General features: G+C 41.9%; 1 protein-coding gene and 1 non-coding gene across 3 annotated transcripts in view; one reads left to right on the top strand and one right to left on the bottom strand.

Annotated features, from left to right (window-relative positions):
- The window catches only part of LOC138804113 (transient receptor potential cation channel subfamily M member 7-like), an 84,241-nt gene extending 68,718 nt beyond the window's left edge, over window positions 1-15,523 (bottom strand). For both annotated transcript variants that reach the window (XM_069988374.1, XM_069988375.1), the window contains exons 1-2: window positions 15,441-15,523; window positions 359-438 (exon numbers count right to left, since the gene is read on the bottom strand). In XM_069988374.1, coding sequence (XP_069844475.1) covers window positions 359-438; window positions 15,441-15,443 — 83 coding nt within the window. In that variant the 5' untranslated portion in view covers window positions 15,444-15,523. The remainder of the gene's footprint in view (window positions 1-358; window positions 439-15,440) is intronic.
- On the top strand, window positions 12,736-12,800 carry Trnaa-ugc (transfer RNA alanine (anticodon UGC)). The gene has a single exon. It is a non-coding gene; the product is annotated as a tRNA-Ala (tRNA).
- Window positions 15,524-22,218: the final 6,695 nt, after the last annotated feature.

Genomic DNA, 22,218 nt, shown 5'->3' with positions numbered 1-22,218 from the left:
TCCTACTTCCAAACTAGTAACTATAAATAATTCATTGATTTTTGTTTTAAATAAATGTTTTACATCTTGGAGCTAGGAAGGTGGCTCAGTGGTAGAGCACTTGCCGTGCATGCAAGAGGCCCTGGGTTCGATTCCTCAGCACCATATCAGCACCATATAAACAAAAAGAAAAAAGCCGGAAGTGGCGTTGTGGCTCAAGTGGTAGAGCGCTAGCCTTGAGCTGAAGAGCTGAGGGACAGCGCCCAGGCCCAGAGTTCAGGCCCCACAACCGGACCCAAAATAAAAAAATAAATATATACATAAATGTTTTACATCTAAACTTCTCTAAGATCTCAAAAGAAACAAAGATTATGCTTACCTGTGAGGGTCTTTGGAGCTTGGTATAATATATACACATTCCCTCTTGGTCAAAGTGCTTTCTATCCAGGATTTCTGGGACTAAAACAAAAAGTTTTAAAGGATGGTTTATAACTTAATAATGAAAGAAAATAATTCCATGAATAGACAAAAATAGTTCTGCACTATTTGTTTTGATCTGCTCAGCAGGTAGTATAGTGTATACTCTTAATGATGACAGCACACTGGTAATATCAGGATAAACCCATTTAAATGCAATGTGACTGAATGGTGCTTGACTTGAAATGCAGGAAAACAATATAAGTCTCCTTGTGAGCCAAAAACTTCAACAGGGGCTAGTGTGATTCTAGGATATAGACTACTTTTTAAAAGTCAGTATCAATAAGGAGATAACCAGTAGGTATTCCATGATTACAAATATTCAATCTACCAAACTTCTGTGACCATCTTATTAAGAAAGATTAACCAAATAAAACAGCCTCAAAATACCTACAACAAACTTTTAATAGGGAGAATCAGACAATCTAGTGAATCAGCACATTTCTCTCAATTACTGAAAAGTCAAACAAAACATAATCAGGAAAGGTAAGTAAGGTTTTAAATACACAATGAACAAGTTAGACTTAATGAACATATACATATTTCTGCATATATGACATACATTTATATTCACAAACACACTTAGACATTTATAAAAACTGATCATGCACTTGACCATAAAACCAGATTCACCTAATTTTCACATAATAGTATCCTTTCAGATCATATTCACTGATCATAACTAATATAATGTACAAAAATTAGCCTTCTATATTTCAAGCTACTTAAGTTACTTGAAAAGTCAAAGAAAAAATAATTAAAAATTAAAAATCTTAGTACTGAATTGTGAAAATCCTATGCATTTCAAACCCAGTGCAAATGGCAAGGAAGAAAGTACAGCCTTAAATTAAGTGAAAGTTAATGAGCTAAGCATTTAGTTTTAAAAAATACTGAAGCTGCAGAGAGTGTTAGATAATCTATAATCCCAGTAATTTGGGACATTAAGACAAAAGGATCTCGAGGGGCTGGGCAGGTGGCTCAGTAGCAGAGTGCTTGCCTTACATAAATGAGGGCCTGGATTCGATTCCTCAGCACCACATAAGCAGAAAAAGAAAGGCAGAAGTGGTACTGTGGCTCAAGTGGTAGAGTGCTAGCCTTGAGCTGAAGAGCTGAGGGACAGCACCTAAGCCCAAAGTTCAGACACCACGACCACGCCGCCCCCCCCAAAAAAAGGATCATGAGTTTCAAGACAATCTAGATTATTATTGAAACTATCTCAAACAAACAAAACAACCCACATGCACTCTATGCATATGTATATGCATGTATTATATAACTGAAGAAAAAAAAAGAGATCAACAACTCCATATCAAAGTGTTCCAAAATATGTAAAACAGACATATTCTAGGAAAATGTAACAGTTCAGGGGGAAAAAAAAGATTATACACAGGGGCAGGGTACACTGATGACAGTTGGTAGTTTGTAAGAATTTTTCTTACTATCTTCTCAACTTTTCAGAAAATCTGAATTTTTTTCAAATTAGAAAGTTTTTTAAATTAATTTTTTGTATCTCTAGTTCAGGCTTCTAACTAGATCTCCACAGTGAAACTTATTTTTATATTGGTAACTGATCAGAAAAGAGAACCACAGGATGGGGAGGGGAGTATTATGTACTAAGATAAAGAGATCTACCCTAATACTGGAGATTTTAGGGTCCATTCTCCTTTCCAATACAATCCACAAGCATAGCACAAAAGCACTTATATTACCAAAGGAAACCTACAGAAGGCAACACACTCTGGACAACATTGTGAGTGAAGTTTCACTATATCCTCTTTTAAGTTCTTTGGGTACCCCAATGGTAAACTTTAGTTTGTCTCCAATCCTCTACTTCAGCTTCCAAAATTTGGTCTTTCCTTACCTTCACTCAAATTTCCATTTACTTAGCAAAAGGTTCTCCTTTAAATAGACTCACTTAGGTAGGAACAAATTACACCATGACCATACAGTCATAATCACACAATGCTCTCTGGAATTTAAGGCCTTTCATCAGCAAAATTTCCTATATTCAAAGCTCATTCTGTCCCTACTTATTCCAACAAGAATCTGGTTCTCTTATATCTTTGGGGTGGGAGTAGGGGGCAGAACTCTGTAGCTTTACTCTAACAGAAATCATGTTACACATATTGTACACCTACCAAACCCAATTCTGATTCAGGACAATTTCCCATCTATTCTTACAACTATATACTCCCCCACTTTACTCCATGATGAAAAAGCAAAACCTTATCTCAAAAATAAGAAAAGCTAAAGGGGCTAAAGGCATAGCTCAAGTGGTAGAGCACCTGCCTAGCAAAATAAAAGTCCTGAGTTCAGAGGCCACTGCCGGGGGGTAGAGGATGGAGTGAAGAGCCAGGTGCTTGGTGGCTCATGCCTGTAATCCTAGCTACTCAGGATACTGTGATCTGAGGATCGATCATGGTTCAAAGCCAGCTTGGGCAGGAAAGTTCAAGAGACTCTTATCTCCAATTAACTACAAAAAGCTGGAAATGGCACCGTGGCTCAAAGTAGTAGAGAACTAGCCTGGAGCATAAAAGCTCAGAGACAGTGCCCAGACTCTATGAGTTCAAGCCCCACAGCCAGAAAAAAGAAAAGGATTTAAAAAAGACAACTTTTTAAAAGCATTAAAGAGTAACCAAAAACACGAAGTAACTAGATAGAATCAACATTTGAAATAAAAACAGTGAGTGACTTCCCTGACTTTGAAGGCAATACAAGTTTCAGTCTCAAAGAACCAGAATACCAAGTTCAAAGTGAGAAAAACATCTAAAAAGTGATGGGATTTTTTTTTTTTTACAAAGAAGAGAATCACACAAAGAGAGCCCTAAATACTGCATATTACCTCTGTCCAAATTCTGACTGATGAAGTATGTATAAAGGGAGTAAACTTCAAGTACACAGATAAATGACATGTATATCTGCTACCCACTGGAGGAAAGTTTAGAGTTATGGCACCTTAATTAAGGACTGTTTTAGTCAGTTGTCTGCATTACAAATATAGTTCTTTTTCATAGTTTTTTTTTTTTAATAGTTCTAAACACCGACTAGAAGTTCAAGATCAAGGTACCAACACGGTTAGTCTGATAAAGGCTATCTCTTTTTTGTGGTGTAGATGACTACATCCTTACATTGTTCTCAGATGGTTAGAAAGAGAGGGAAAAAGTGGGAGATGAGAAGGGAGAAGGAAGGAAAGGGGAGGGAGAGGAGGAGGAAGAGGGAAAGAAGGAAGGAGAGAGGGAGGAAAGGATAGAGAGGAACAGAGAGGGAGAGAGAGAGAGAGGGAGAGCGAGGGAGAGAGAGAGAGCAAGGGAGAGAGAGGGAGAGAGAGGGAGAGAGAGAGAAAGCTCCTTGGTATGTCTTTTTCTAAGGGTACTATCAGACCAAAACCCCATTCTTATTACTCCATTATCCCTAATTACTTCAAATACCATCATACTGGAGGTCAAGATGTAAATAGATAATTTTGAATGAATCTGAATGAATTGAGAGTTATAAGCATTTAGTATACAACTTTTTTTTTAATTAGCTGTTCAGGGGATTGTAACAGAAACCTAGACTTTCTAAAGATAATATTCAAATAGTCCATGCAACAATTCAATCCAAAATGACTAGATTTAAGAAAAAAACAGAAGCCAGGTATGGTGGCATGCACTTGTAACTCCAGGATTTGGGAGGCTAAGAATACCAGCCTGTTCTACATATTGAGACCTTAGCTCAAAAGTATGTGAACGAACCAGGTGCTGGCAGCTCATGCCTGTAATCCTTGCTATTCAGGAAGCTGAGATCTGAATTTCATAGCTTGAAGCTAAGTCTCTCATCTCCAGTTAACCACCAAAAAAAAGTCAGAAGCGGAGCTTAGTAACTGAGAAGTAAAGTGAGAAATGTATACTGGCCTAACATGCCTGCAAAAATGGCCTAACAGCAGTGAAAAACAGGGTTTGCCTAAAGCAAAATTTTCAAATATGCTAGAGCACTGCCATTTGTCTGTCAGAGTCTATCCAATTCATTTGACTTTCTATCACTCCTATGGGTTCTAGCTAAAGTTCTACTCTTACTCTTTTTTGAGGAGGGTAGTGAAGGTGATCCTGGGGCTTGAACTATAGGCCAGGGCATTGTCCTTGAGCTCCTTTTTTTTTTTTTTTGCTCAAGGCTAGCGCTCTAGCACTTGAGCCACAGCTCCAATTCCAGATTTTCCTGTGATTAACTGGAGATAAAGAGTCTCCTGTACTTCTGCCCTAGCACAGAGAGCCTCAGATCTCAGCCCAGTGAGTGAGAGCGAGGAGTACAGGCATGAGCCACCGGCATTTGGCTCAACTCTTACTCTTCTTTTTTTGGCCAGTCCTGAGGCTTGAATTCAGGGCCTGGCACTGTCCCTGAGCTTCTTTAGCTCAAGGCTAGCACTCTACAACTTGAGCCACAGCACCACTTTTGGATTTTTCTGTTTATGTGGTATTGAGGAATCAAACCCAGGGCTTCATGCATGCTAGGCAAGCACTGTACCACTAAGCCACATTCCCAGCCCTCAACTCTTACTCTTAACTGTCAGCTTATTGGCAATCCAAATATGAACCCTATGAGAAGGTTTTTTAAGATGGTATGCAGCCTGTAATACTAGCTACTCAAAAGCCTGAAATCTGAGAATTAGTTTGATGCCAGCCAAGTAAGAAAGTCTGTGGGACTTTTATCTCCAATTAACCACCAATAAGCTAGAAGTGGAGCTGTGGCTCAAATGGCAGAGCATCAGGTTTGAGCAATAAAGCTAAGGGACAGCATCCAGGCCTTGAGTGTTCAAGCTCCAGTACACGTACACGTACCAAGGTATGTACATGTATACACACACACACATACACACACACATAGAATTAAGAATTCAACCATCAGAAGAAAAAAAAATTAAATGTCTTATGTCATTCAATAAATTCTGACTTAGACATCTAAGATTGTTTTTTAAAAAAATCAAATACACAGGGGCTGGGAAGGTGGCTCACTGGTAGAGTGCTTACCTCTCATGCACAAGGCCCGAGGTTCGATTCCTCAGCATCACATAAACAGAAAAAGCCGGAAGTGGAGTTGTGGCTCAAGTGGTAGAGCACTAGCCTTGAGCTGAAGAGCTCAGGGACAGCACCCAGGCCCAGTGTTCAGGCCCCACAACCAAGAAAAACAAAACAAAACAAACAAACCAACAAAAAAACAAATACACAGTTGCATCAAAAGACAAACAATGGAATAAACTGCTTAGACACCAAAATTCACAATTCAGGAAATTTGATATGTGGCAGACAGCACTACAAATCAGGAAAACTATTAGATATTACTATTAAGTTATATTAAGCAAAAAGAAAGAAAGGTACTTATCACCCGACATATGTAAAGGTAACCCTGCTGGATATCACCTCTAAAACAACAATAATGAAAATAAAACAAACCTGACTAGGTAAACCATGCAAGTTCAAAAAAAAAATTATACAGTAGTAGAACTGAGGGCAGACTTCGGTTTAATTCCCCAGCATCACAAACAAACTTACTTCAATAAAAAAGAAAAGCAAGGGGCTGGGAAGGTGGATCAGTGGTAGAGCGCTTGCCTTGGCATGCATGAGGCCCTGGGTTCTATTCCTCAGCACCACATAAGCAAAAAGAAAAAAGCCAAAGTGGCACTGTGGCTCAAGTGGTAGAGCACTAGCCTTGAGCTGAAGAGCTGAGGGACAGCGCACAGGCCCAGAGTTCAGGCCCCACGACTGGACCCAAAATAAACAAACAAACAAATAAATAAAAATTAAAAAAAGAAAAAAGAAAAGCAAGATCTTGGGGCAAGAAAAGGTATATAAAAAATACCAATAATTTACATTAAAATTACAAACCAGTGTATGTCAACAGCCCAAAAGTAATAAATAGTTTATAGTGAAAAACTGAAGGTACAGGCTGGAGAGACATGTATATCTAGCTCATAAAACAACAAATTGATATCTGGAATACACAAAACTTAAGAAAACAAAAGTTAAGAAAAAGCAGAGAAGGCAGGTAATCATAGTTCAAAATCCTATAATCTAAACTGCACACCAGTGGCTCATGTCTATAATTCTAGTTAATTCTCAGGTGGCTGAGATCTGAGCATATTGGTTCAAAGCCAGCCCAGCAGACAAATCCTCCAAACTCCTTATCTCCAATTAACCAGCCAAAAGACAGAACTGGGGTGTGGCTCAAGTGGTAGAGTGACAAGAGTGAGCTAAAGGGTAAGGAAGAACCTGAGTTCAAGCCCAAGTACCTCTCACCCCCCAAAAGAGAGCTATGTTCCAATGGCTCATACTGATTATCATATCTACTCAGGAGGCTGAGATCGGAGGACCCAAGTACAGAATCAGTCTGGCAGACATATCTTTGACACTCTTATCTCCAATTAACCAGCAAAAAGCCAAAAGTGGAGGCATCACTCAAGTGGTACAGCACTAGCTATAAGCAAATGAGAGTGCAAGGCTGAGTTCAAAGCCCTAGTACTGGCACAGAAAAAATGAGGAATCATTCCACATTTATTACTGGCAAACTAAAAGAACTTAACCAAAGTGCTACAAAGGTGTAATATACTTTTATAGGCAGTGTAAACCACACAACTACTTTGAAAAACAGGTTGGTAGTACCTATAAAGTTGAAGATATATACATACCCTATGATATAGCAGTTCTACTTATTCATAGACATTAAGACAAATCCTCATACTTCTACGTAAGATGATCTACTCAAAGGATATTGTATTGTTATATAAACCACTGGACATTTAAATACCTGGTAACAGTAAAATGGGCAACATATAAGAGACATACATTATTCCATACCTATAACTTTTAGGAGTATAAAGACCACTGTATATTATACTCTATGTAACAAACTACAAAAGCTTGTAAAAGGACAATAAAGACTAAATTCAGTATGACAGTTATGTCTGCAGAAGTGAAAAGCATAATGGGACTGAGATAACGTACACACAAGACTTCAATTCAGCATTTTATGGGACTTGAGCTCAGGGCCTGGGTACTGTTCTTGGGCTTTTGTGCTCAAGGCTAGCAACTGGTTTACTATGTAAACCAGAGCTCCATTTCTGGCTTTTTGGTGGTTAATTAGAGATAAGAGTCTCATGGACTTTCCTGCCAGGGCTGGCTCCAAACCATGATCCTCACATCTCAGTCTCCTGAGTAGCTAGGATTACAGGCATAAGTCACTGGTGTCTGCTACACATATTTCTTGTTTTTGGGTTTTTGTTTTTCTTTGGTCAGTCACAGGGCTTGAACTCTGGGCTTGGGCATTGTCTCTCAGCTCTTCAGCTCAAGGCTAGCGCTCTACCACTTGAGCCACAGCACCACTTCCGGTTTTCTGAGTGGTTTATTGGAGATAAGCCTCATGGAGTTTCCTGCCCGGACTGGCTTTGAACGGGCTGGCTTTGAATGGTGATCCTCAGAATCTCAGTCTCTTGAGTAGCTAGGACTATAGGTGTGAGCCACCGGTGCCCAGCTCTACACATATTTCTTAATCAGTGAACTCTAGTCTCAAAGTTACTAGATCTCTAATGTGGCTTGGCTTAAGAGCTGCCTTCTTACTTTCCCAAAGGTTCAGGTTCAGACATCCAGAAGCTGGATAGTTTAGGTGCTTGGTTATTAACATGCTTACATTATAGTCAGAAAGACAGTGTTTCACAGACTTTAATCCTAGCACTGCTCCTGAGGTAGAGGAAACATTAACATTTGCTTTTACAGGGAAGATAACAGTGATGCTCATAATAAAAATTGTGATTTTAAGTTGGACTTAAATCCCTTCTACTAAGGAGACTGAGGCAGGAGTATATCTTTTTTTTTTTTTTTTGTCAGTTGTGGGGCTTTAACTCTGGACCTGGGCACTGTCCCTCAGCTCTTCAGCTCAAGGCGAGCACTCTACCACTTGAACCACAGCGCCACTTCCAGCTTTTTCTGCTTATGTGGTGCTGAGGAGTCGAACCCAAGGCCTCATGTATGCAAGGCAAGCACTCTACCACTGAGCTACCTTCCCAGCCCATGGGAGTATATCTTGAGTATAAGAGGTGGAGGTTAGTCTGGGCAATATAGCCAGACTTTTTCTTTTTTGTTTTGGTAGTCGTGGGGCTTGAACTCTGGGCCTGAGCGCTGTCCCTCAGCTCTTCAGATCAAGGCCAGCACTGTACCACTGGAGCTACAGTGCCACTTCCAGTTTTCTGGTGGTTTACACGGACTTTCCTGCCCGGGCTGGCTTTGAACCACAATCCTCAGATTTCAGCCCCCTGAGTAGCTAGGATTACAGGCGTGAACCACCAGTGCCGGCAGCCAGACTTTCTCTTTTGAGTTCAAACCCCAGACTGACTAAAAAAAAAAAAAAAAAGGCTCAAGGATAGTACCCAAGGCTGAGTTCAACCTCCAGGAGACACACACACACACACACACACACACACACACACACACACACACACACACACACACACACACACACACACACACACACACACACACACACACACACACACACACACACACACACACACAGAGAGAGAGAGAGAGAGAGAGAGAGAGAGAGAGAGAGAGAGAGAGAGAGAGAGACAGGCGCCGGTGGCTCACGTCTGTAATCCTAGCTACTCAGGAGGATGAGATCTGAGGATCGCAGTTCAAAGCCAGCCTGGGCAGGAAAGTGGGTGAGACTCTTATCTCCAATAAACCACCAGAAAACCGAAGTGTTACTGTGGCTCAAGTGGTAGAGCGCTCACCTTGAGCTGAAGAGCTCAGGGACAGTGCCTAGGCCCAGAGTTCAAGCCCTACAACTAACAAAAAAAAGGGGGGGGGTGCTGAGAATGTGACTTAGCGGTAAAGTGCTTAACATGTATGAAGTTCTGGGTTCAGTTCCTCAATTCCACATAAACAGAAAAAGCCAGAAGTGGCACCGTGGCTCACATGGCAGAGTGCTAGCCTTGAGCAAAAAGCTCAGGGACAGGGCTGGGAAGGTGGCTCAGTGGTTGAATGCTTGCCTTGCATGCATGAGGCCCTGGGTTCGATTCCTCAACATCACACAAGCAGAAAAATATGGAAGGGGTGCTGTGGCTCAGTGGTAGAGTGTTCATCTTGAGCTGAAGAGCTGAGGAACAGTACCCAGACCCAGAGTTCAGGCTCCACGACCGACAAAAAAAAAAAAAAAGCTCAGGGACAGTGTCAAGCCCCTGAGTTCAAGCGTCAGGACTGGCAAAAAAAAAAAAAAAAAAAAGGTGTGATGGTACACACATGTAATCCCCAGCACTTGGATAGCTAAGGCAGGAGAATCACAAGTTTGAGACCAGCCTGAATTACATAGCAAGACCTTGTTTCAAAAACCTACAGGCCAGGTGCTGGTGGCTTATGCCTGTAATTCTAGCCACTCAGGAGGCTGAGATCTAAAGATCATGGTTTTAAAGCCAGCCTGGGCAGCATACTCCAGTGAGACTCTAATTTAAAAAGCCAGAAGTGAAGATGTGGCTCAAGTGGTAGGGCACTAGCTGTGAACATAAAAGCTCAGCAAGAGTGCCTAGGTCCTGAGTTTCAAGCCCCAGGCCCAGCACACACACACCCAAAAAGATTGAGCCAGGAGCTGGTGGCACAGCCCTGTACTCCTAGCTATGCTAGTTATTCGAAAGACTGAGATCTGAGGCTTTGGGTTAGAAGCCAGCCAAGGCAGAAAAGCCTAAGAGAACATATATCCAATTAACCAGCAAAAAAGCTAGACCGGAGGTGTGGCTCAGGTATACTGTACCAGCTGTGAAAGAAGCCAAGTTAAGCCAGGTGTGTTGGCTCACACCTATAATCCTAGCTACTCTCGACGCTAAGATCTGAGGATAAGCGGTTCAAAGCCAGCTGGGGCAGGAAAGTCTGTAAGACTCTTATCTCCAATAAAACCCTCAGAAGCCTGGAAGTGGCGCTGTGGCCCAAGTGGTAGAGTGCTCGACATGAGCTGAAGAGCTGAGGGATAGCACCCAGGCCCAGAGTTCAAGTCCCATGACAAAAAAAAAATCCAAATTAGAGATCATCATCTCTTGATTTCCATCTCCCAAGAAGCCAGGATGACAGGTATGAACCCTAGAAAAATGTATTTTATAAAGTAAACTAGAAAGGTTCAATTCTCCAAGTTAAACATGGTATTAACATTCAAATTAACCTAGTAACGAATAGCTGCAAAGCACCTTTCTAAAAGTGACATCCATTTAAATTCTCTTTATGCATTCATTTAATGAGTCTTAGCAATCCCTATAAAGAGTCAAACAATGCTTATATCCTAAATAAATCTCAACTTGTTTATTTTGTTTCAGGTATCACACTTAAAACAGATAACAGAAATTTAAAAGGAAATCATTAAAAAAAAAACTAGGTAACTTAAACTTATTCATATGGAAAGTTTCCCCCAAAAGAACTAGTGGATCAATGGCCAAAGTTATTAACAACTACAACCAAAAGTATTATGTGAGTGAATAAATGGGAATTCCACAACTCAAGTTAACACTACTGATCCATCTTAAAAAGATTTTATCTCCAATTAACCAGAAAAAGAAGAGCTGGAGGTGTGGCTCAGAGGTAAAACATAGAGAACAAGAAAGCTGCAGCAGGTGGGCAAGGGGAGAGCTGTGGTATAGCTAGCTCAGTGTTACACTACAGAAGACTATTAGAGCATTAGATCCAAATATCTGACTGGCAGAACTCTCCAACTTCATTTTGTAATTGATTACTTTAATAGACCAATTAAAAATGCTTAAGTTTATATTTTAAATACTTCTTTCAGTTACAGTATCTGCACATTTTAGGCAATGATTTCACTGCTTACACATTTTCATTTTATGGCTGATTATTATCAATACTTCTACACCCAAATTAGATATTCCACAAAAGCGACTTCATTCTCTAACACCTTATCTTAATCCATTCCTTCTTTTCTTCTAATTATTTCAGGTCCTCAACACAGCTATACCCTTACAATAGCTTCCTTATGAGCTTCTCTTTCTTCAGTGTAACCACACACCAATTCACTACCATGGTGTTGCCACAATGGTTCCCCAACATTTCTAGAACCAAATCCAAAGAGACATGGTCCTCTGGAAATCTGGTGTTAACAATCTTCTTAATGTTCCCACCAATAGGTATTGTCATCCCATACTCTACTATGGGAGTATTGATACATTCTAAGCTGCATTGAAGGTTTTTGTTGTTTTAGTAGTGCTAAGTATAAAACCTAGGCTCTTATGCACACAAATGCTCTACCATGGAGCTACAACCCCAGCACTTAGGCAGTTTTGTATAACATCAGAAGAATTTAAGCATATTCTTTTCTTCTAAAGGTCTGTTCCCCTACACTAAAAGCATTAATTCTTCAGGTATTAGTGGCTGGCCCACGCCTGTAATCCTAGCTACTCAGGAGACTGAGATCTGAGGATCATCATTCAAAGCCTGCCTGGGCAGAACGATCTGTGAAACTCTTTATCTCTAATTAACCAGCAAAAAGCTGAAAGTAGAGCTGTGGCTCAAGACTTAGCTTTTGAAAACAAGGCTAAGGGACAGAGCTCAGGCTCAGAACTCAAGCCTCGGGACAGGCACAAAAATAAATAAATGCACTAATTCAACATCTTGTCTTTTTTCAGGTTAATTTCTATTCTTTATTAACTCTACAAGAGTCCACTCTACCATTAGTTCTTTTGTAAGTCAGCCTATTCAGACTTTCCTTTCTGTTATTACCTCATCTATACTCAACACAGAAATCCATGGAGTTGTACCATATCTTCCTTCTGTTTTCACATATACATACTGTCCTTCAAGGTAACTAAATACTATATTGTCTGAAACACAGTGCACATCAAAGGTTTGTTTTGCACAGTAATGTATACATCTTCAACTGAACAACAAGTACATTTTTAATCAATTACTAGACTATAAATACTGTTTAAAAGTAGATTTATATACAGGATAAGGCAGTAGCTCCCTGCCTAGCATGTTCAGGGTCTTGGGTTCAGTCCTCAGCACTAAAACAGCAGTGACTCACGCCTTAATCCTAGTTACTCAGGAGGCTGAGATCTGAGGATCGAGGTTCAAAGCCAGCCTGTGCAGAAAGTCCATGAGACTCTTATCCCCAATAAACCACCAGAAAACCGGAAGTGGAGCTGTGGTCCAAGTGGTAGAGTGCTCGCTTTGAGCTGAAGAGCTGAGGGACAATGCACAGGCTAAAAAAAAAAAAAAAAAGTAGACATCATTATCTTCAAAACTCCAATGCCAGGGCTGGGAAGGTGGCTCAGTGGTAGAGCGCCTGCCTTGCATGCATGAGGCCCTGGGTTCGATTCCCCAGCACCACATAAGCAAAAAGGAAAAAAAAGCCGATAGTGGTACTGTGGCTCAAGTGGTAGAGCACTAGCCTTGAGCTGAAGAGCTGAGGGACAGCACCCAGGCCGAGTTCAGGCCCCACGACCGGATCCAAAAAAAACTCCAATGCCTATCACTGTACTTAGATATACCACTAGAAGAGACTACTAAATGAATAAAATGAAAAATTTCCAGTAGATACAACAATAATTTTTACTGTTTGATCTCACTGCAGTTACAACTTGATTTTCTTAATTTTTTGTATTGTTCTTTAGTCAGCTGGCTGATTAAAGTCTTTCAAAATTCAGAGAAATCTTAAGTGGTTTTAGTGTCAAAGTAGAAACTGATAACCATAAGCAAAGCCTTATATGAAAGTTTACAGTAAGACTCAGACAGTGCGGATACAATATCCCTAGGTGAACCTAAGCCACAGAGTTGATCTAAACATCAAGGAAGATAAACTATGGTTACAGAATTTAATAAAGATTCAAGTTATTCTAAGATTCTACTATAATTTAACTGGAAATTGGAATGAAAATCTCACAGTTCAATAGCAGATTTCAGCAGTGCAATGAATGACTCTTAATCTCAAATTTTAAGGTAAAAATTTTCTCCCTGCAGAATCAACAGGTTTTTTTGAAAAAAGAAAAAAACAGCATGTCCAACCAATACTAAGCTCATTCTGTGAATGTACATTGTACTATTTAAGTATATTACTTGGGTGAGCTTATCTGCTGATGGAAAGGCCACAAATGGAAAGGCAACAGAAACAGGAGAAACAGACCACACTTCCATTTTTGAAGGCCAAGTCTCAAAGGATGTAGACAGTAAGTTGTTAAAGGTATAATCTGAGAAAGACAACTGGGGCAAACTAAATTACAGACTTTCAAAGGAAACAAGTGTGTTGATCTAGACCATTAGGAAGCAATGTCTGTATGGCTTTGAAAATAATGGGGCAAGTTCCTTTTTATAACATATTTGAAATGCATGAAAATTTTCTTAACCCGAAAATCTTTATGCTCTTTTCCATCTAAACAGGAAAACTAGGTTGGGTTGGGAGGGATTGGGGGAATGATGAAAGGGCTGTTATTGACCGAGATGCATGGTATTTATAAACTGATTTCTTGAATAGTAATCCCATAGTACAATGCTTAAATATAATATGAAAAAGACCACATCAGTGAATAGTCTGTATTAAAAGCTTATGTGTTTGAAGCAAGTCGTTTGGATCCAACTCCCCTCCAACAGACTCCCTCAAATCCATTTGAGTAATTACTTCAAAAACTTCAACGCAGGTTAGAAGGACTTAAAACTCTTTTTAAGAATCAGGAGAAAGGTGAAATGACGTTAATTTATTGACTTTCCATTACCAAAGAAGGCGGCAAATAGTGGAAGGTGCACTATTTATGTAAGTTCTGATTACTTTCCTTCTCCAAGGGAAAAATCCTTGATTTCAGCTCCTGAAGACCCTGGAAATCAGCTTACTACAGAAAAAAAAAAAAAAAAAAAAAAAGGGAAGGGAGCCGGCCTTCAGCAGAGAGGAGGCTGTTTGCACAAAGCCAACCAGTTTCTAAGTCCTGAGCAGAAAGAAAATACCTACCCAGCTCAAGTCTTTGATCTAAATGACTTTCTTTGTAAGCAATCTTCCCGTTGGATTTCAGAAGGGGGGGGGGGAAGAGAGCTTTATCAAAAGCTGCAGTGCACCTCCCTCCTTTCCCATTCTGCCCTTTCTGTTGGGGGGTGAAGGGGGGGGAGAGGAGGACGAGGAGGGGGTTCAAGAGATCAGATAGTTAGGATTCCCCGGATCCCCCAAATCCTCCGCAGAAAAATCCCCAGTGAACTCTCTCCGTGCACCCGGTGCAATCTCGCTCCTTCCTCTTGGGCTCCCCCAAAGAAAATATACCTGTAGAGTACCGGCTGCTCAGCCAACGAGGCACAGTTCCAAGCCCATGTCCTCGCTCTCTCTCTCTCTCTCTCTCTCTCTCTTTTTTTTTTTTTTTTTTGGTTCCCTCCCTGCCCTCCCTTCCTCTCCTTTTCCATGTTGAACTTTAACTGCGCTCTTGGCCAACATTATCTCGCCAGTCGCCGGCGCCAGAAGGGAGGACCGCCGCGCAACCCGGGGCGATGCGGAGCTTGGGCAGCTCGGGGTCCCCGGGCGTCGGGGGGTGCGCTGCGGCCGCCCACGGGCCCCCAAAAAAGCTCTGGACGCTGCCAGGGGGTGCGGGGTCGGTGGTGGGGAAACCGTCCCCCCACCCCAGCCCCGCACCCCCCGGGGACTCGCGGCCCCGGTCCTCCCCACCGAGGCCAGGATTCCCCCCCCTCCCTCCCTCCGCCGCGGGGGGTTCTTCAGTTCCGAGGTGGGGGGGGAGAGAGAGAGAGGAAATGCCCACGATGAGCTGCCCGACGCCACCACCACCCCCTCCCCACGCCATTCACACTCGGGTCTCCCTCACCCCGACCCCCCGGCCCCCCACCCTACCTTCCCCCCCCCACCCCAACACCTCCACCCCGGTCCGGTCGGGACAACTCCAGAAGCTTCCCGATCATCGTGTGGTCCCGGGGAGAAGCGACCCACGCTGGCTTAGGTCCCTTCCGTTCCCGCCCCGGGGCCTGCGCCGGGGCTCCAGTTACCATTCTCCTCACGGGGCAGACTCCGGAAGGGCAGCAACTCCACCTCCTCCTCCTCCGCGGCCTGCAGCCATCTATCGGGAAGCGTCTCCGGAGGCGGCAGCAGAGGCCACCGGACGAGGACAGCCCAGGGAAACCTTCTCGGCACTAACTCAGCTCCGGCGCTAGCAGCAGAAGTCGAGTCTTTCATAATTGTGCGACCAACTCCGCCGGGTGACTGGCCACAGGGACGCGCCCGCCGCGCCCGCCTCCGCCGGCGACGACGGGGAGGGGTGGGAGGATGAGGGGAGGGGAGGGGGGGGAGCTGGGAGGCTGGGCTGAAGACGTACCACGTGAGGGGCGCGTCGAGTGCGTGTGCGTCGTCGCCGCCGCCCGGCGGGACGGGTCACGTGAAGGGCGCGCGCTCCCTTCCCCTTCACCCCCCCCTTCCCTCACACCCGCGCCCGCTCCGGCTTTCCCTGCGTGCGCGTGCGCGCGGCGCGTGCGTGCCAGGCACGGAGCGCCCGCTATCCGGCTAACTCTGGTTTCCCCGGAACTTCCCACCCAGCATGTGCTCCTGCAGCTGCCTTCCCCCTCTCCCCCACCCCAACACCTTCCCCGCCCCTTCTGCGCGCCCAGCGTGGGTACCTTAAGCGGGTGTTGCCACAAACATCTGTCCCGGGGCATCTGGAGGAAGTCAGGGTTGGAGGATTAAAGTTCCTGGCCTCTGGGATCCGGCATTGCTAACTTGGTGGGGACTGACTCTTCTACACCAGAAGCACCTCTTTCCCCCCCCCCCAATACTTTCTTTGGGCCTCAGAAAGAGTTAACTGTTACTGCCTCCTCCTTGGCCCAAAATGCAAAATGATCTTTCCCCTAAGTCACGACTCTTCCATTTGCTGCCAGTACAAAATGATTTTTTGTTTAACTCTAGGGTAGGTCCAAAAATGTCACCTCACCCACAGTTACGCATGCACCTGACACCTTCCCCAAACAAAGACTGGGGGGAGTGGAGTTTGTTCCTCGAATCTATCACCAGTCCACGTGGATATTAGTTTACTAAATGTTACTGTTCCCAATCTTCTGTTTAATCCCCTCCCCCCCCACCCCTTAAACTGCTTTTTACACGCGGCCTTTCTGTTCTCAGACACTTCAGGGGTTCTTCAATCTGACCTTTTGCCATCTGGTCATTATCTCACTGTTTTTTATAAAGCTTTTTATTTTATTTTTTTGTGCCAATCTTGGACCTTGAACTTAGGGGCCTGGACACTGTCCCTGAGTCTTTGTGCTCAAGGCTGGCACTCTACCACTTGAGCCACAGCTCCACTTTTAGCTTTTTGCTAGTTAAATGGAGATCCCAGAGACTCTCTGACTTTTCTGCCAGGCTGGCTTTGAACCGATCTTCCAGGTCTCAGCCTCCCTAAGTAGCTAGGATTAGACAGGAGTGAGCCACCAGTGCCTGGCTCTAGCAGCTCCTGTTTTTAAGCCTTATGCTGCTAAATTCCCTCTTGTGACAGACAGAAAGATGAAACTAGGAAATGTCACTAATAATAGAAAGATTATACATGATTCAGTCTTTGACAAAATCGTTTCCACAACTGTTCAAACAGCTAATCAAAGATGTAGAGCAAATAGTTGGCTTGGGTGACTGTATTCACATTAATCATGCCCCAGACTTCCTCCAAATGGATTTGCCACTAGTATGAGTCTGGGCATCTGGCACCTCAAATCTGAAGAATGACTTAAAATGCTGGGAACATTAAAACAACACAAATTCATCAGCACATCAAAACAAAAGGAGAAGCAACATCTGAAATATACACTGTATATAAGGTTTTTTTTTATCACTTAAACATGGATACTCAGCCAAACACCAGTGCCTTGTGCCTGTAATCCTAGCTACTTAAGAGGCTGTGATCTGAGAAGCACGGTTTGAAGCCAGCCCAAGCAAAAAAAAAAAAAAAAAGTCTTGAGATTCTCATTTTCAATAAACCACTCAGAAAAAGCCAGAAGTGGCACTGTGGCTTAAATGGTAGAGTGCTAGCCCTGTGCACAAGAGGCTCAGGGACAGTGCCCAGGCCCTCGGTTCAAGTCCCAGGACCTGAAAAAAAAAAAAAAAGTAAAAATACTCATGTGTGGCAAATCATTTCAGAAGTTTTTGTTTATATAAACAAAGGGTGATTTACCAGTTCCAACAAACTTTGTTGTACTTTGGATAGAGGATTAATGGATTTTTTTTTCTTGGACTCTCTTCCAAAAGGATTAACCTCAAGTTAATCACAAGTGGAAAGCTTATCAAATACCAACTGAAAATATTTGAAATGTTTGAAATTAATCTTTAACATCACTACCCTGGTACAGCATCTGACATATCATAGGAAGTCTTGGATACCTGTGATACATATTTCTTGAATAAATGAGAAAATGAAAATCTACCTTCTTTAACTCAATTGTATGTGTGGTAATTTAGTTACATGGTGTACAACTAAAAAAACAGAACACTTTATAACCTTGTCTTTGGCCCTTGATTATTTTTTTGTTTGCTTGTTTGAAGTGCTAGATATCTCTATCACTGAGACACACCCCTGATTTTTTTTGTTTCCTGGTTTGGGGGAGGGATTGTTTATTGTTTGTTTTTGGTATGCAGGACTCATTGCTGGTTTCACACAAGCTCAGCATGGGTGCTACCACTGAGCTACATTCTAGACCTCTCCCTACAGGCTTGAAAGTCTGTCCCCAGTGATTTGTGTAAAAGCTAGAACAAATTACCAGTTACCATAGAGAAAAATTCCCCTTTGAATTTGGCAAAGCCCTTGTGTTAACGAGAATAATGTAGCTAGGCTATGTAAACTTCTCTGAAGTAGACTCAAGAGTATAAGGAATCAATGTTTTTGGCTGGATGGGCATTCAGAGGGAGCTAAGACTTAAATGGATTACACTATTGTGAGCAGTGATACTTTGCTAATGTTGATTAAATAACACATTTCAATAATACAGATACAGATACTAGTTTAAAAAAAATAGAAAACAGGTCCGGGGCCAAGGGGTTTAGTAGCTTAGTGGTAGAATACATACTTTATACATAGGAGATCCTAGGTCAATCTTCAGCAATAAATAAATCTGTAAATAAGTCAATGATTTGCTGACAACTGAAATCATTGTTCCCTTATATGTTAACATTTTTCACATAGAGCTTATAACTTAGTAACAATTTATCAAACTTTTCCCATTGTAAAGTTTGCTAAGCGGTATTTAAAATGCAAATTAAATGGCATTAATATAGAGTTATTATATTTGTGTGTTTATATGTATGGCTATGTATATACTTCAATATTCTTAAGAGATTTTTATCTCTTTTCATGAAGATCTCAAAGGAATAACATTCAAGGCACTAATCTTAGCCTGGTGTATTTAAGATCATGAAAGCTAATTACACAATAAGCAAAACTCTAAGTAAAACTAAAATGTGTAAACAACTAAGCAACCAACTTCTAGTTCAAGTAATTAGCTCTGTGCTTTGAATAGTTTTGAAAATACAAGTGCTCCATGCCAAATTATTTCAAGTCTACAGCTGAAGCAAAGAGTATAAACATACAGAGAAATGCAGAGAAAGATGAATGAAACACCTATTTCTTCCAGAAATGCCACTAAACAAGCATGTTCTGGTTTATTATAAAGGATTCAATTCAGGGACAGGCAAATAGAAGCATAGGGAAAGAGCCTTCTAATACCTCCCTGTGGTAGATAATATAGAAGGCCCTCTGAACCCCAAAATTTGATTTTTCTTTTTGTTTTTGTGTGTGTTTTGGTGCACGTCCTGGAGCTTGAATTCAGGACCTGGGTGCTGTCCCTAAGTTTTTTTGCTCAGGGCTTGAACTCTACCCCTTGAGCCATAGCTCCACTTCCAGCCTGCTCTGCCCCCCTACCTCTATCTCTCAGACATACAAATTGGAGATAGGATCTCATGGACTTCTCAAGTCTGGGCTGGCAACTTTGATACCCAAAACTCAGCCTCCCGAGTAGCTAATATTACAGGCATGAGCCAACAGTGTTCATCTACTTTGGTGTTTTATACAAACTAGGTGATTGTAGCCTCTATTGTAGGTCTGATTGATTAAATCCTTTGCCATTAGGATGAAGTCCATCTTCAGTCCCAGGCATCAGTGATAAAGCTGAAAGTTCCTGGCTGTAATCCTAAAATTCGTTCCTCTACAACCAGCTCCTTCCTAAGGTAGAAGCCAGATTCTAGGTCATTTCATCAGCTTAAACCTCAAGTATGATCAAAAGGGATTCTTGTCAGTAATAAAATGTACTTACATCACTCAGAAAATTCCAAAGAATTCAAGATCTCTGTGCCCAGAAATGGAAACAAATATAAAATACAGTATATTTGTTTTTTTTTTTTTGTTTTTTTGGTTTTTTTTTTTGGGGGGGGGTCTGGTCATGGGACCTGAACTCTGGGCCTGGGCACTGTCCCTCAGCCCTTCAGCTCAAGGCTAGCGCTCTACCACTTGAGCTACAGCGCCACTTCCGGCTTTTTTCTTTTTGCTTATGTGGTGCTGAGGAATCGAACCCAGGGCCTCAGGCATGCAAGGTAAGCGCTCTACCACTGAGCCACCTTCCCAGCCCTAAAATACAGTATATTTCTAATTATGCCACAACTACCATCTTTCTAGTTATTAGAGATATACTTTCCATGTTCCTAGCCAATTAATCCCCTTCCTCTGGGGTTCTGAGCCTCTCACCCCCGGCTAATCAAGATACATGTAGATAATTCTTTCATTTTGCTTCTACATTATACAAGTTTTCATCTCCAGGAGATCCTCATAAGCGTTGAGACATGCTTTTATCTCTGCCTCCTGTCAAGATTCCCTAGAGTCACAAACTAATGGTTTCACCTTGTATTGCTTGTTTCTTTTCCTTATACTATACAACACTAAAAGGATGTTCTATACAGATTTTTCTCTCTCCATTCTATACCTAAGCTGAGGTCTGAAGGATCTGTAGAGATGGCTGAGTGGGTGGGATGGAAGACTGTGCAGGGAAAAGTTAATTAGGAAGACAAGAACAAGGGGACAAGAATGGAGCAGAGGAAGATGATGGGAATTGAGTTGAAAATGGGCAGAGGCTAAACTGACAGGGTGTCGTGATACTATGAAGTATGTTTAGTCACTGACAGCTAACAATGCTTTTGTCATTAATGGTACAAATATATGAGTTGTCCTGTTAGGTTCTAATACAGCTTAGGTATGTAGAAGGCTATACCATCTAAGTTTGTATTAAGTCCTTTCATTATGTGCATGTAATGACAAAAATGGATAATATTCTCAAACTCTGTCCCTGATTCCTACGTGATACAGCTTCTTTCCTGACAACTCCAAAATCCTCAAAATCCATTTTAACTTTGTTTTCCCTTTTAACTAAAATAAATAGCAGAGCCTATTCATAGATAAACTTTTCCTACTTATAGATGGAAAATTGGAAATTTATTTTTAATAGAATCACACCCTACACCATACACTTTTTTAAAGTTAGAACTCAGAACTATTTGCCCTCATAAACAAGATAACTGAATGAATTAGAATCTGTCTCCTCAAGTCTATGTATTAGAAACTAAGTTCCCATTGCAAGAGTAAGGAGAGAGAGAGAGAGGAAGAGAGAGAGAGAGAGAGAGAGAGAGAGAGAGAGAGAGAGAGAGAGAGAGAGAGAGAGAGAGAGAGAGAGAGAGGCTTGAATTCAGGCTTGCATGCTGTTTTCTTTTTTGTTGTTTCTTTGCTCAGGAGTGGCACTCTATTACTTTAGCCACAGCTCCACCTCTAGGTTTTGGTGCTTAATTGGAGATAAGAGTCACTCAGATTTGCCTGTCTGGGCTGGCTTCAAACCTTGATCTTCAGATCTCAGCCTCCAAGGTAGCTAGGGTTACAGTTATTGAGCCATCAGTGCATAGCTTTATTTTTGAGTGCTGATAATCAAATTCAGGGCCTTGTACATGCTAAGTACTCTAACATCGAGCTACATACCCTCAGTCCTCTATTCTAATTTAGGGGTGATTTGGGTAAGACACAACGAAAAATTGGAAAATACTAATTTAGATTCTATGTCTCATAGGATGATAAAAAATGAGACATCTTTCATATAAAATCTAGTCTAATTTAATTTCTAGTTAAACAAGATGAATTTCAAGCCAAATGTAATTTTTTGTTTTTGGTCAGTTGTGGGACTTGAACTCTGGGCCTGAGCACTGTCCCTCAGCTCTTCAGCTCAAGGCTAGTGCTCTACCACTTGAGCTACAGCACCACTTCCGGTTTTCTGGTGGTTTATTAGAGATAAAGAGTTTCACGGACTTTCCTGCCCGGGCTGTCTTTGAACCTGATCCTTAGAACTCAGCCTCCTGAGTAGCTAGGATTACAGGCATGAGCTACCAGCGCCCAGTACCAAATGTAATTTTTTATATTTTGCTCAGACCTAAAGATAAAATATTTATCCCAGGGATGGGAAGGTGGCTTAGTGATAAGAGTGCTTGCCTGGCATGCATGAAGCCTTGGGTTCAATTTCTCAGTACCACATAAACAAAAAAGGTTGGAAGTGGTGTTGTGGCTCACATGGAAGAGTGCTAGCCTTGAGCAAGAGCTCAAGGACAGGGCCCAGGCCCTCAGTTCCAGCCCCAGGACTGGGCAAAAAAAAAATCTATTATGCTTACCCTATACATCTATTTATAAGGCTTACTACCTTAAATATTAGTATATTATAGTAAAATTAAACTACAAACCTATACTTTACTATCCTAATATATTCTGACTAC

The sequence above is a fragment of the Dipodomys merriami genome, unplaced genomic scaffold, assembly GCF_024711535.1.
Source record: "Dipodomys merriami isolate MVZ:Mamm:240054 unplaced genomic scaffold, mDipMer1.0.p SCAF_357, whole genome shotgun sequence".
Taxonomy (NCBI): Eukaryota; Metazoa; Chordata; class Mammalia; order Rodentia; family Heteromyidae; genus Dipodomys; species Dipodomys merriami.
The sequence above is the reverse complement of the archived record's forward strand: the minus strand, read 5'-3'. Positions and strand labels throughout refer to the sequence as shown.